This window comes from Herpailurus yagouaroundi, unplaced genomic scaffold, assembly GCF_014898765.1.
Source record: "Herpailurus yagouaroundi ecotype Mexico unplaced genomic scaffold, PumYag 205, whole genome shotgun sequence".
Classification (NCBI taxonomy): domain Eukaryota; kingdom Metazoa; phylum Chordata; class Mammalia; order Carnivora; family Felidae; genus Herpailurus; species Herpailurus yagouaroundi.
The window spans coordinates 6,868,935-6,883,601 of NW_024412436.1; the positions used below are offsets into that span (position 1 = coordinate 6,868,935).

Genomic DNA, 14,667 nt, shown 5'->3' on the forward strand with positions numbered 1-14,667 from the left:
AGGCTTGCCTTCCCCTTACTTCCTATTGATCTTTTCTTAAGTTTGCAGTGTGTGACAACGTGGGACTATTTTAAAAGTTGGAGAAGTAGGTCAGAATTGGGGATGGTGTTGGAGGAAAGACAACTATTTTGCTTCCCTTTTCCATCTTCCATATGTTGTGTTATTGCTTTTAATCACATCAAAGAAAATTCCATTCCAATCTTTAGAACAATATTATTTCAGCATCATGTTAGGAAAGGATGAATTTGGAAGGATTATTAAATATTGCACAGAGCACCGTGCAACAGCCTACAGCTACTTTCTCCAGCAAAATCTTGAGGCTTTTTTAAAAATACTGTCTTTATCTTCCCATGATGACTTATGAGGCATGGTTAGGAAAATTTTATTTTAAAGGTCAGAGATTCCAACAGAACCAGCCAACATTTTTTGAAGTTTATTGAGTGATTAATTCCTAGAGTTCTTCATTTTCCAGCCCTTTAATTTTTGCAATCACATTGACTGTTCAAAGTATATACAGCTTTTTCAAGTCTTTCAAATACTCTGTTCCTAGTCACAACTGGCAATTCATAAATAGAACTGATTAACATTCCCCACCACAAAGATATTTGAAGGAAACTAAAAACAAAAACAGCATCTTTGTTGAATCCAATTTGCTTACATTTCAACACACATAACTCCACTTAACTGGCCATCACAGCAAAAGCCACAACACACACACACACACAGCAGCATGGAGCTAACCACACAACTCAACAGACAATGCAGACAAACTTGAGGATAAACCAAGATTTTTCTACCTCTTTTTCATAACAGGTTAGTGCTGGCCCTCAGTGTTGGTGTACAGTTTTTATGGCATGGGAAAATAGGGATGTTTCTGCCCTATAAAAATAAATGTGTTGAAGGCTTTAGTTTGAGCTTACACAACGTCAGAAAGTTGCAAAGGCACTGGCACGATACAGAAAAAAAAAAAAAAAAAAAAGGAATCCCACATACAAATATATCACCAAAATATCACCAAAACACATGGCAAGATACTAAGAAAACAGTGGTAGGAAAACTACTGGTTTCTTGGATGATTTATGCAACAGTTTTCAACACCTTCCCAAAACATAAAGCATAAGAGAGGCATGCTGGTGGGTCTTTGGTGGGCATATCTTGTCACCGACCACCATTCATACCAAGTCTTTGGCTTTAAACTGCTCATTAGGCCATTTTCTCTCTGCAGAAGTAGAAAGCACAGAAGCCTCATTGTTCTTTAGCTTTTAAAAAAGCCTTAGGAAGGGCTAAGAGAAAGAGCATGTAGAAATGCATGCACTATCTTTAAGAAAGAAAGGGATACACGGAATGAAAATAAAAATACATAAGAGATACTTTCTTCATTTTATATGCCATAATATATACTTCTTTCCAAACCTTAGTTTGACACAAGTGGTTTCTTACGGATGACATCTTTACTCTAGAAAGAGCTGGGTCAGAAAGATAAGCAGGAAGCAGAAGTTCTGAGTTCGAATAAAGACAATACTTTTGTTACATCAACGGATGAAAGGTGAGTGATGGGGCTAGACATTGGGAAAATTTCCCAATTAGAGTTAATGATCTGTAATGCCTCAAAAAAAAAAAAAAAAAAAAAAGAAAACTTACCACATTCTGTGCAAATTTCTCAAAAGATGTTCTGCGATCCATTGAGTGTTCCGACTTACATGAATGGGGTGGGTGTGGCAAAGGGAAATAGGGAACATAAATAAAAAGAAAGCAATGAAAACAGCATAAAGAGACAGGATGGTGAAAGGAGGCGATGCCAAATCCATGTTCTAAGTCACAGGGACCGGGAAGGTAGGAAAGCTGCCAAGGAAGGACGCTAGACACAGGACATAGGCTCTGTTTTCATTAGAACTTCTATTTTTAACACCAAAACTCTTCCTGTGCAAACAAGATGGTATGATTTCAAGGCAAAAATCAAATGACACTAAAATGAAGTAGATTCATGAAGGTTTTACGTGGACATTTGCAAAGCCTACATATTCGAAAATCAGTGGAGTATCTTCAGAACTTCTTCATACTTTTCTGTTAGGACTAGATTTCTGTTGATTATGTCAATTCTGTCAAGCATTGCTGTCCAATAGAATTTGCTGAAAGGATGGAAATGTCATTCTATGTTGTCCAATATTTCAGAAGCTGAGGCCACTGAGTACATGAAATCTGGCTAGAATTTATGTACTCTTAATTAATTTAAATTTAAATTTAAACAACCCCATGTGGCTAGTGGCTGCTGTATTGAACAGGGCAAGTACAGAGTATTTATTGGCAAAGGCAATGGACTTTAAAAAATCCTATTAGCCTAAATGACAGTCATGAATTACACAAAATTATAATTTCATCTCAAAAGTTTCAGGAAGCTATGGACTATTTTAACCTTAAAAAATAATGAATGATGTTCAATTTTTATATTCAGATTTTCCATACCCTGCCTTAATGATTACATTGATTATAAACATTAATTGAATAATGAAGTCTATTGCAGCTCTTCCAAAATGTGTTTGGCTACCTTGTTAGGTGTGTAAAGTTCACCATCAGGATACTAAGTAATCCAGGATGAATGCCAAATTAAAATATTTTGAATCGAACATAACTACATTTTGGCAACTATCATTGAAAATAATAAGTCTATATTTGGTTATGGGGTATGTGGCCAAAACCTTACACTCAAGCTTCCTGGACAAAGAAAACCCTCTTCAAGTTTTTGACCTAATGATGTTATTCTTTCCTTTTCATTAATTTTAATTTTTTATATTTTTATATCCATAAACTGGCCATACAAGAGACTAACATGAAACATGAAAACAGGTTCTAAAAAACGTTGTAAAGCATGAACATCTGCAGAAATTAACAAAAAAAAAAAAAAAAAGGAAATAAGCAATCAACAAACAAAAACAAAAACATCTCAGATGGCCCTTATAAAACACAAAGGTTTGGGGAAGGTCTTGGAGTGTGTCCACTTACCATTTGTCCAATACCCTGGCCTCAGTAGAAGGAACTACTCCATACAATTATAACTGAGAACCAGATCGAAAAAGGTCACAAAGAACCAATACCTTTTTCTTTGCCTGTAGAAGCTCTTGATAGGCACTGGATCTTATAAAACGTGGGTATGAATCACTTTTCATCAATTTGTAAATGTGCTCCTAAAAAGAAATAATGGTTGAAGCGCTTCTTTATTATTTCTCAGGGAAAAATCAAATCCTGTGTCAAGAATACAGGGTATGGTTCAAAACAAATCTGGAAACAGCTAACATTAATAATGATAATGTTGATGAGAATACTTTGTGTTTACAGAACATATGAATCTTCAGATTTATAATTTTATTCATGATCAATATTTAAACTGGGTTGAGAGCTACAGAGGAGGCAAATCATACCCAGTCCTTGAAAAACATGGAATTCAGTTAATGGAAGGTCATGAAGTTATTTCAAATCAAGTTGTTGATTTATATAGGTCATTTGAGAATATAAATAAATCTATCTCTTAAAATTACTCCAGGCCAAAAGTGAATGATATGAAGTCAAGACTCAGTAATCACACTAGCTATCTACTTGGAGGATGCAGACTGTCCAGATGAACCATCTCTCCGGTACTAATTATATTAAAAAATTGTCATCCACATCCACTTTGGGCCAGAGCACAAATCCAAGAAATATTTTGTGATATTTAATTGCTAAATCTCCTAATTTGTATGCATTAAAAAAAACTTCCTTCAGTGACAGATTAGGTAAATATTTAATAATTTAAACCTATAATCAGTCCACAATGTCCTATTATGATGATGAATATTGATAGACAAAGAAGTCAAGGAAAAAAATATATGCATCCCATTCAGTTGTTAGCCCCATCTAGGGAGATTCTGCTCTGGCCTATTGAAGTTCAATGGAGCATAAATGCTCCTTCCTCTTTCTAGTCTAGTGAAAAATCAGTTAGATATAGAGAGTATCCTGGATGTCCCAATCTCTTTTTGTTTGCAGAAAAAAATATATTTTAGGAAATGACTCAGTTTCCCCAGTCTCAAACACACCATTGCCACGTAGAGCAGAAAATCCTCTCTGCTATGATTTGGAGTTATTCTCATTCAATATCTAGCCCAAGGCTCACCTCCAAAAGTATGGTACATTCAAGACCCTATCAGAATTTGTTGTTGGAAAAGTGGAGAGAGGTCTTGTTTTGGAGTCAAGCATTGAAGGTTTCAGATCTTATCTTGCTCGAGACCTGCCACTTACAAACATGTAAATTTAGGTCAATTATCCCATCTCTCTGAGCCTTAGTTTTCCACTCTGTACAATAGGGTTGTTGTGAGGCTTAAAGGAATGATATATATGTAGCAAAGTAGGGGGGTATGCATAGTAAGTGCTCAGATATACTTGCATATATACCAGGCACACTTCTAGTGATTGCCTGTATTAGTTAATTTAATCCTCACAAAACTTCAGTGAGGATGGGAACCATTATTATACCCATTTTAAATATGAAGAAGGTCCCAGAGCTTTGACTAGAACCCAGGCAATTTGGCTCTAGAGTCTGCTTTCTTAATCATTACACTGTTTCTTTTCTCAAAAAATGGCAGGAATTTTCATTACTATATTTTTGAGGATGGGGTTAAAAAACCTATCAACAACTGGAGTTAAATATCTGAGCTTAACCGAAAAAGAAGCCCAGGGTCAGGTGGTAATGTTTTCTATAGAAAATTATGCCTTTTCATTTTACTGAAGACCTACTAAGCAAGAATATTTTTAATGCCACAGATAACAAAGAAATGTTCTTTTTAAGACTCCAGGGAGATCATTTCAAACATTTTACATATTGTTGGCTCTAGAAAAATGCTGGAAATTTTATCTTGAGCTGAAAGAAAGATAAATCCACAGAGAAGTAAGCAACAGGACTATAATTTTCATCCTGCTCTCTTGCATGTGTCTATAATTATTTCTACATAGAAGGCCATGGGAAAGCAAAGATGGGTGTCTGTTTAGCTATCTCAACCTGTGTTAGTTTTCTATACGATGGCTCGTTTCTTTAGACCAAAGCCAGGAGAAATGTACTTTCCACCGGGAGTGAAAATAAGGTCTTTTAGATTTTAAAATCTTCTAGATTTTATTTCAGTAATACTGTTATTTGAAAAACAAGATACTTTCTAGAACTAATATTCTTCTTTTGAAGAGGTTTAAGAAATTAAGATGTACGCATGTTCCAATATAAAAGCCAATTTAATTTACAGGGGCGCCTGGGTAGCTCAGTTGGCTGAGTGTCTGACTTCGACTCAGGTCATGATCTTACAGTTCATGACTTCAAGCCCCGGGTCAGGCTTTGTGCTGACAGCTCGGAGCCTGTAGCCTGCTTCCGATTCTGTGTCTCCCTCACACTGCCCCTCCCCCGCTCATGCTCTGTCTCTCTCTCTCTCTCTCTCTCTCAAAAATAAATAAACATTAAAAAATTTTTTTAAAAAGCCAATTACAGCATATCATTAGGAAAATAATACCCAAAAGTTTACTTTTCTTCTTGAGCACAATATTTTTTTAGAGAAGGAAAAATTCAGACTGTGTCTAAGGAGGCAACTGTGCCCAGTTTGAGGAAAAAAAATCTAAATATTTGTCCTAGGATATTAATATCTTAATATTAATTTCCTTTTTTCCTTTTCACAGATTAAAAACTTAACTTGGGAAATTTCATATGCCTAATTCTATTATTTCGTTGTATCATAAGAGACAAAACTGGCTTGAGTGTGACATAACTGTAACCTACTCTAGCTTAGCTCTGACTATTCATAATGATGAATAATTTAGGAATGTCAGCATCTTAGAATCTCCACATTGGAAGATACCTTAAAGATTTCAACTATTGTTACTGAGCTGAGGTCATCATTAGATAAGTGTTTTTCTCGCATATTGGGAGATGAAGTAGAAAAATGAAGTAAAAGTGTTCAAATATTTCAAATATTCCCCTTTAAGAAATGTTCACATAAAAACATTCAAATTTATAAAACATTCCCAAGCTTCAGAAACTGTTCATTTTAATGTGTCTCGCTTTTCTTCCAAATCAATTGGAATTATTTTACATACAGTTACCTAAATTGAAAATATTAAGTCTAGCTGCCAATTACAATGAAAATAAAGCAGAAATACCTCAAACATCAATTTTCCAGGAACACATTTGTGACATACTGTGAGGCCCACCCATATACCAACCTGAGCATCTTCGAATGTGTATCGTCCAGGTTCCTTCACATTCTGTGTGGTTTTATCATAGCTCTTAGAATCCAAGTTAATGGCACTGGGAGCTCCAGGAGCCAGAAATTCTTGCCATATTTCCTGAACTCGGGAAGGGACTTCTCTAATAGGCCTTTTCTTCAGGTCTTCCACTGCTAGCCAGAATCTATGGAAAATGTGACACCAAGCATTTACAGTGATGCCTCATAATTTGCAACTTCTTATAATATTGACTGATCACACAATTCACAATAATGCATAACAATAAACTCCTTTTTTTTCCTCAGGGCTTCCAATATATGGCCTTTACTGATTTTTTTTTCATTAGTTGTATTCAAAAGTATAAATGTTTTCAAAAGGAAACATTGAAAACAATCTCTTTTAAGTGTTTGCTATTGAAAGCAGATCTCCCAGAGCCCTGATTCTTCACAACTTTAGTTTTTACTACAGCAAAATAGCACCACTAAAGAACCATTTATTAGAGGGGCGCCTAGGTGGCTCAGTCGGTTAAGCGTCCGACTTCAGCTCAGGTCACGATCTCGCGGTCCGCGAGTTCGAGCCCCGCGTCAGGCTCTGGGCTGATGGCTCAGAGCCTGGAGCTTGCTTCCGATTCTGTGTCTCCCTCTCTCTCTGCCCCTCCCCCGTTCATGCTGTGTCTCTCTCTGTCTCAAAAATAAATAAACGTTAAAAAAAAATTAAAAAAAAAAAAGAACCATTTATTAGAGAGGAAGAGGAGGTTGTAGGGAATTAGAGTGAATGACACAGAGCATCTGCTTGGGGGATAAAGCAGTGCGTTGTACTATATTCTTTGGATCTGTTGTCCATGTGAGCAATGAGAGTTAGTATGGAGAGGATTTTCTGCTCTACGTGGCAAGGGAATCACAGCGAAGCTTTAATGGAATTAAAAGAGGCCTGGACAGGGGCGCCTGGGTGGCTCAGTCGGTTAGGGGTCCGACTTCGGCTCAGGTCACGATCTCATAGTCTGTGGGTTCGAGCCCCGCGTCGGGCTCTGGGCTGATGATGGCCCAGAGCCTGGAGCCTGCTTCCGATTCTGTGTCTCCCTCTCTCTCTGACCCTCCCCCGTTCATGCTCTGCCTCTTTCTGTCTCAAAAATAAATAAACGTTAAAAAAAAAAAAAAAAAAAGGCCTGGACACAAGATCAGAAAAGGCCCTAGCTGGAGAAATCAGGGCAAGTAACTAATTTTAGGCTGTTTAATTCAGAGAGTTATGGAATGACAGAAGCAACAAGCTTTCACGTGCCACTGTTTGAAAGGTTTAAATTTGCAGAGGCATCAAAGCAATTCAGAAGCTCTGGAAAACAAACAAACAAAACAAATACTGACTTTCTTCTAAATATGTAAATATATTTTATATGCTTCTGTATAGAATATATATGCTGTAAGGAAAAAAACCCACCAGAACATGTTTTGGCTAAGAGCAAATAGCAATGTCTAATAATAAAGGGTCACATTGTATTAATAGGTTTCATTTCTTTAAATTTTGCTCTGTGTTATATCATTTTGGTTAGGACTAGAAATAATGTTGAAAAGATGAAGATGGCGGGTGCCTGGGTGGCTCAGTTGGTTAAGCATCGGACTCTGGGTTTCAGCTCAGGTCATGATCTCATGGTTTCGTGAGTTCAAGCCCCATGTTAATCTCTGTACTGACAGCATGGAGCCTACTTGGGATTCTCTCTCTTTCTCTCTCTCTCTCTCCCCCTCCCATGCTCGTGGCCTGCCTCTGCCTCTCTCAAAATAAGTAAATAAACTTTAAAAAATGAATATATATATGATATATATATATTATATATATATATATATCACTATAATTTGTTAAAATGAAAAAAAAATACTTGAAAACGGAACATACTAGGTCTATGTTACCCTCAACATAGACCATTATCACCCTAATGGCATATGTAGTCATGAAATGGGAAAATGACAAAAGACAAAGTTCACTACAGGCTACAGAGTCTTAAGAGAGGTACAATATGACCTTTATAAACAGAACCTTCATACCAACAGAACCTTCATAATTATTAAGTTTTAACTTGGGCATTAATGAAAGGTCAGAAATAAGTAATAAAGCAGTTGAGCTAGAGTTAGAAAATCAAATACTACTCCATCTAGTGAGTTCCAAGTTTCTAGAGATTATTTTCCTGTAGATATATGTAACAGTAGATAGTCCAATTTTGGACAACGCCTTACACATGAAACTACCGTTATTGTCTTCAGAAGGGAAGGCTCAAGACTATTTCCTCCAAAAATAAGAGATTTGGACACTGTGCAATCTAATTGCCATCTGAGGGAGCATAAATGTTGTAATGAACGCTCATTCAAGTCCATTCCAGCATGCTTTCAACACCTTAATTGAAAGAATTTTTCTGTCCTCAAAGAAGCACTAGAGAAAAAGGTACACCATTCAAATAACTGCCTAACATTAGGACCCCGGGAGAAGCTATCAAGGAACAGGGCAAACCACATAGTGTGGGAGTGCAAAGCAGGAAAAAGCCTTCTGCTGGGCAAAGCACTGGGCTGGTAAGGGAAAGTTGATATAGATGCAGTGACATCTTAATAAACTTGAAAACACAGAAAAATTAATAAGAACACTTACAGTAATAAGTGCAGGCTCTATTCTCAGTGGTTTAGTCATATTTACTAATTCAATCTCTACAGCACTAGAGTATGTGCTATTATTTCCCCCATTTTTGAGAAAAGGAAACTGAGGATATGAAGATTAAGTCACTTATTTAAGGTGGCCCACTATGAGTGTCATAGCTGGGGTTTGCCCCTGGATAATTTGCAGCAGTTGATGTGCTCATAACTGTCCCTAAGAGCATCATCGCCTTTCTTTCTTTCTTTCTTTCTTTTTTTTAATGTCTATTTGTTTTGGAGATAGACAGAGAATGAGTGGGAAAGGGGAAGAAAGAGAGGGAGACAGAATCCGAGCAGGCTCCAGGCTCTGAGCTGTCAGCACAGAGCGTGATGTGGGGCTTGAACTCATGAACTGCGAGATCATGACCTGAGCCAAAGTTGGACCCTTAACCAACTGAGACACCCAGGTGCCCCACATCATCACCTTTCTTATTCTCGGCCTTACTGTAGATGTTGTAATAACTCAGTAGAATGGAAAGGGCACTGGTACAATCCCGTCATCCTTAATATATGGTAGCTGGAATATGAGGAAGTAAGTGTTTTAATGTCTTTGAGTCTTGAGTTCTTAATCAGTAAAATGGGATAATAATGTCTATCTCACTAGGTTTCCATTAGATGACAAGATAAATTATGTAAGAGGCACTTCTGAGTGCCTGACACATTTTTAGACACTCAACAATAAAACTCATATTACTATATTTCCTTAGTACTTCCACTATGCTGCATGTTTTACCTGAAAAGGGAATGAGTAAAAACACACCAATGGACAGCAGAGGTTATATTTAAGGAATAAGTTATCAATAAACAGTATTTCTTGACTTTTTTTTTTTTCCTGTCTTAATTCTGGAAGAACATAGGAGTGTCATGCTTCTGTAAAGAGCAGGTACTTACAGGCAGCTGCTTGATAAGACAAACTGAGACTAACTTAAGCTCAATTAGCCCTCCTGGACAACTGGACTATTCTTTCTTCCTCAGTGTGTGATACCAGAAACAGTGGGCTCAGGTTTGGGGAGCAGTGGAGTATAGCCTCTATTGGCTTTTAGAAAGCCTAGGATTCCAATTACTAGCCCATCTGACTCAGACAAGATGCTTAGCCTCCCTCAGACATATTTTGCTTATCGGAAAATGGGGCACGAATGTTTAAATTTCATTTTTGTTGTGGTGATTAGATGTTTGATAATCAGAAAGAGTGAACCCTAAATATACCATGGCATACTTATAACAGTATGGATATGATTAGAACATAAAATATATTAAATATGTCATATTTCTTAAATGAAATGACTTAGATGGAAAACTAGCATGGTAGGGGTGCCTGGGTGGCTCAGTCGGTTGAGTGTCCAACTTCAGCTAAGGTCATGATCTCTCAGTTTCTGAGTTCAAGTCCTGCGTCAGGCTGTGTGCTAACAGCCCAGAGTCTTGGAGCCTGCTTCGGATTCTGTGTCTCTCCCTCTCCCTGCCCCTCCCCCCCCTTTCTTTCTCTCTCTCTCAAAAATAAACATTAAAAAATTTTAAAAAAAGAAAACTAGTACGGCATAAAATTATTGACATAAGAAATGGTTAAGGCTTGAACTAAGGAATCAGCAGTGATTCAATTCATTCATGAAACAAACACAGTTGCCACTATTTCCTTTGCCCAGAGCTTCTTTCTTCTTACGTTTTGGCTGGTTATATCTTGACATCCAAACCACAGCCTAAAGCTATTTCCCCTAGGATGCCTTTGCTAACCTCCAACTCTAGGTTAGCTATCCCTCTGTACTTCTCAGATCTAAATAACCACGATTTTGTGTTGTGATCTTTGTTCTCTGTATCCACCACTAGGCTGTAGTTTTAATGAGATCAGGAACCATTTTTATTTGGTTAGGTGATACTGGCCAGGCTTATTACTTGTTTATTTCTTAAGTTTATTTTTACTTATTTTGAGAGAGGGAGAGAGCACGAGCAGGGGAGGGGCAGAGAGAGAGAGGGAGAGAGATAGAATCTCAAGCAGGCTCCAAACTGTGAGCGTGAAGCCCAATGCAGGGCTTGATCTCACAAACTGTAGATCATGACCTGAGCCAAAACCAAGAGCTGGACCTTTAACTGACTGAGCAACCCAGGTGCCCCATTTCTTGTTTATTTTTTCATCATGATACCCCTGATGTTGGCATTTATTTAAAAACTTAAAGAACTAGAGGAAACTCCATCTTCCCATCTGCTAAAAGGCTAAAAATATCTTTTATCTCTGCTATATTTTTTTATGCATTCCTTTACTCAATAATTGATGATGTGACCTTGATAAAAAAAAAAATCCTTAGCAGTGTAGATCTTCTAAAAGCCTTCCCAAGATGGGTTTGCACAAACTTGAATGAATAGAAGGCTGCATCCCAACAATTCATGACAGACATGCATATATAATAAAATTATTCCAGGTTCCAACTGTGATCATCTTGCTTCAACCATAGGACATCTCTCAAAGTTCTACATGCTTCTGAATGGTTTGGTATTGGTATCTGTTAAATCATCTGTAAAGAATGTGACAATGCCTGGAGCTGCAGAGATCCAATGAAAATAAATGAATGCTGGGACCTTACCATAAATGAGTTCCACAGGACCACATAAGTCATGGGAAAGTAAATTAGGGTATCATTTTCAAAAGAATAATGAATTAAAGAGCTCATGGAAAAACATTTTTATGCAGTGGAAAGTTCTCACTCACTTTGGTGATCTTAAAAAGAGCCATTAAACTCTATTGCAGTGTCTCACATTGAAAAATTCAATTTCCAGGTGCCTCTTAAGTTTGAAAAAATTCAAAAATATGTAAGGATGATGCATACAACAGATGCGTGGAATGCACACCCCTCTCCTACTAACAGCTCAGTGTGGTGCGGCCCTCAACTGTCCTGAAGCTATATTTAAATGTGCCAAGTGCATGAACTGCCCCACAGTGTTGTTTCAAGTTATTTTTAATAGGCACCCAGACCTTACTTTAAGAAGACCAATACTGATAAATAATGATAACTTAACTTCATAAATATTATTGGCCATTCTTCACTTTGCCAAACATTAGTTCAGGTATTATACTTCTTTATGGAGTCCATTTAAAATGCATCACACTTATATACTTAATAGATGAAGAGATAATGTAAAAATAAACCATTATAAGGAACTAATAATTCTGGATAGGCTTTCCTTTGTTACCCTCTTCCGTCCATCAGGAGGCAGAAATTCAATGCGTTCATCTTGTCATCATGTTGGTACGAGGGTAACTGATCTATTTGGTGCAAAATAACCAGCCATATCACAGTAAGTCTCTCTGACATAGAATAGGATACAAACAATGTGTCTTACCTTAAATTTTCTGAGCTGAATTCTGACTCTAGAAATTTAAGAAACTGTTCTCTCCCAACTGGGTCTTTCAGTGCTTCATCCATGCCAAAACCCCATCGTTTTACCCTCTGCTGACTTGGTTCTTTGCTATAGGAGATAAAATGAGGAAAAATATACTCCTTTCATGCCAATTCTGTCTTCTGCTATTCCATATCCCCTCAAAATCATATATATCTTGAGGTTCCCATCTTTAACATATCTTTCAGGAAAAAAAATCTGTGATCGATGGCTGTGCATGAAATCATAGTGAAGTATACATTAGGCATTAACAACAGTCTAATCTTTATTAAGCCTAGGCACTAAGTGCTCTAGAGGGATTCTTTTAGATTCTTTTCTGCAACTTTTGAGACAGGTACTATTATAATTCTTATTTTATAGATGAAGAAATCAAGGCACAAAGAGGGTTTTAACTTGCCAATGTATGACACGTAATAAGGGGCAATATTCTAGACATTCTCACCTCAAAGCACAATTTCTTAACCAGCATATAGTGTGGAGTCTCATGGTGGTATGTTGTACTGGAGGAAAATGCATTGGGAACCAAAAGGCCTAAATTCTAGTTATGAGTTTGTTGTTGATGAAATGTGTGACCTAACCCTGGCTGAATCACAACATTCTGGGGCCCCAATTCCTCATGTATAAAATCTAGACCTTAGGGACGAAGAGCCTGCACTTGTCAAGCATTTAAGAACACTGTCTGGAGGTAAAAGAAAGAAAAAGTCCATAAACACAGTCTAGAGAAAGGCCATAGGATATGAAATCCTCACTGTGTATAGTGATAGGCACTGCTCTCCTCATGACTCTGTCAAGATTGATGATATAAGTCTTCCCTTATACAGGTCATGAAGGAAACCAGGGAATCTTAAATTGTGCTTTGGTTTTCTTAAGACGTCAGTATCTTGTCAGATTCTCTTAGGGTGTTAATGGCAAGTTCATTTTGTTTTAAAATTGAATGGATAGAGCCATACCTGTATTGTGCTTAAATAAGTATGGATTTAACAATCATTTTGCTTGAATACAGGGGCCTGTGTGGCTATGCGGAGTTTCAAAGAAGCAAAAACCATGAGCTAAATTTCAAGAACTGAAGATCCCAACTCTGAATAATCTATCCTGAAACTCCTGTACCTCTAATTTTGTGCCAGTCCTCTGGCAATGTGCATCTGAACACAAATGCAAGTATTTAAGGTTTAAAAACCATTACCTTGAACAAAAACTTTATATCACGGGCTAATAGAGACACAGAGTAAAATTAGCCTTACCATGATCAGTTATGGGATTCTTCCTATTTTACCCAAAACCTGAAATAAGTGAAATAATTGGAGAGAAAAGAACATGTCACATACCTTGCTTCAAGTTCCCAGAAAGTAGTATCATCAGACAGCCATGGGTTAGAAGGGTCAGGTGGCACAAGAAATGGGTCATATTCTACATACTGTTCCGTGTAACTTAACAGACTAGAGAGAAAAAAAATATTTTCATCTTCGTTAGTTTTTTCGCTGAGGTTATACCCAGCCCCAAATAAGGGATACGATATAAAAAGGTCTGGGCAAGGAATCGCTTGCTTATAGAGTAAAACCCAATGGCAGTTTCCACGTTTCAATAACTTTTGTGCATCAACTTATTGTGCACCTTGGAAGACAAATGTAGCTAAGGAGTCCATGTCTGTCCATGCCCAAACCAAGTGAGGCAACACCCGTCCATTAAAATGAAGTAAAATGGAAAGTGTCAGTGTGTGAAAAACAGTGCTAAGGGTCAGTTCCAATCCTTGGCCAACCAGTCCACTCACAGCTGAAATTTTAGCAAACTTGGAGAATGGGTAAAGGAAATTTTTATTAAAAGTATCTACAGGAGTTAGGTAAGGGGGGAATCACTAACATTTTTTTTAAAATTTGTATTAAAAAAAAAGAAAGAAAAGAAAAAGACGGAGAGGAGAGGAAAGAAGTTGGAGAGGTGGGATTTGGCAATACTCCAAAGCGAAGAACATGTGTGCCACCAATAACAGATTTAAACGAAGAAAAGGAAAATATCTAAAATCTGTGTTTAATTCAAATTCTGAAGTCATGCAATAACTGAAAAGTGTCAATGCTAAGATGAATTTACAGAGAGGCTCTAAGTTGCCAAAAAGTAACTTGATAAATCGAAAGGTTCATTTCTCTCAGCAGGAGTGAAAAATTCAACTCCTTGGAAATATCTTCTGTATCTGATTCTAGTTGTGCAGGACTGGATCTCGAGAGACTGAAGACAGTGATGATCATTCTTTCATTTAAACTATAACAGAAGAGTTCCCTGAAAGTTTCCTTCCCTTTCCTTCTTTTCTCTTTTCCTTTCTTTTCTCTTTTTCCTTTTTCTCTTTCTTTCTTTCTTTCTTTCTTTCTTTCTTTCTTTCTTTCTTTCT

At 37.2% G+C, this 14,667-nt stretch overlaps 1 protein-coding gene across 8 annotated transcripts in view; it reads right to left on the reverse strand.

The window, feature by feature from the left end:
- RGS7 (regulator of G protein signaling 7) overlaps positions 1 to 14,667 on the reverse strand; it is a 508,190-nt gene that overhangs the window by 18,287 nt on the left and 475,236 nt on the right. For 5 of the 8 annotated variants that reach the window (XM_040451794.1, XM_040451789.1, XM_040451791.1 and 2 more), the window contains 6 exons: positions 13,616 to 13,726; positions 12,234 to 12,359; positions 6,229 to 6,415; positions 3,093 to 3,182; positions 1,642 to 1,695; positions 798 to 879 (listed from right to left, as the gene is read on the reverse strand). In XM_040451794.1, coding sequence (XP_040307728.1) covers positions 805 to 879; positions 1,642 to 1,695; positions 3,093 to 3,182; positions 6,229 to 6,415; positions 12,234 to 12,359; positions 13,616 to 13,726 — 643 coding nt within the window. In that variant the 3' untranslated portion in view covers positions 798 to 804. The remainder of the gene's footprint in view (positions 1 to 797; positions 880 to 1,641; positions 1,696 to 3,092; positions 3,183 to 6,228; positions 6,416 to 12,233; positions 12,360 to 13,615; positions 13,727 to 14,667) is intronic. The other 3 variants (XM_040451792.1, XM_040451793.1, XM_040451795.1) reach the window with 3 other exon arrangements.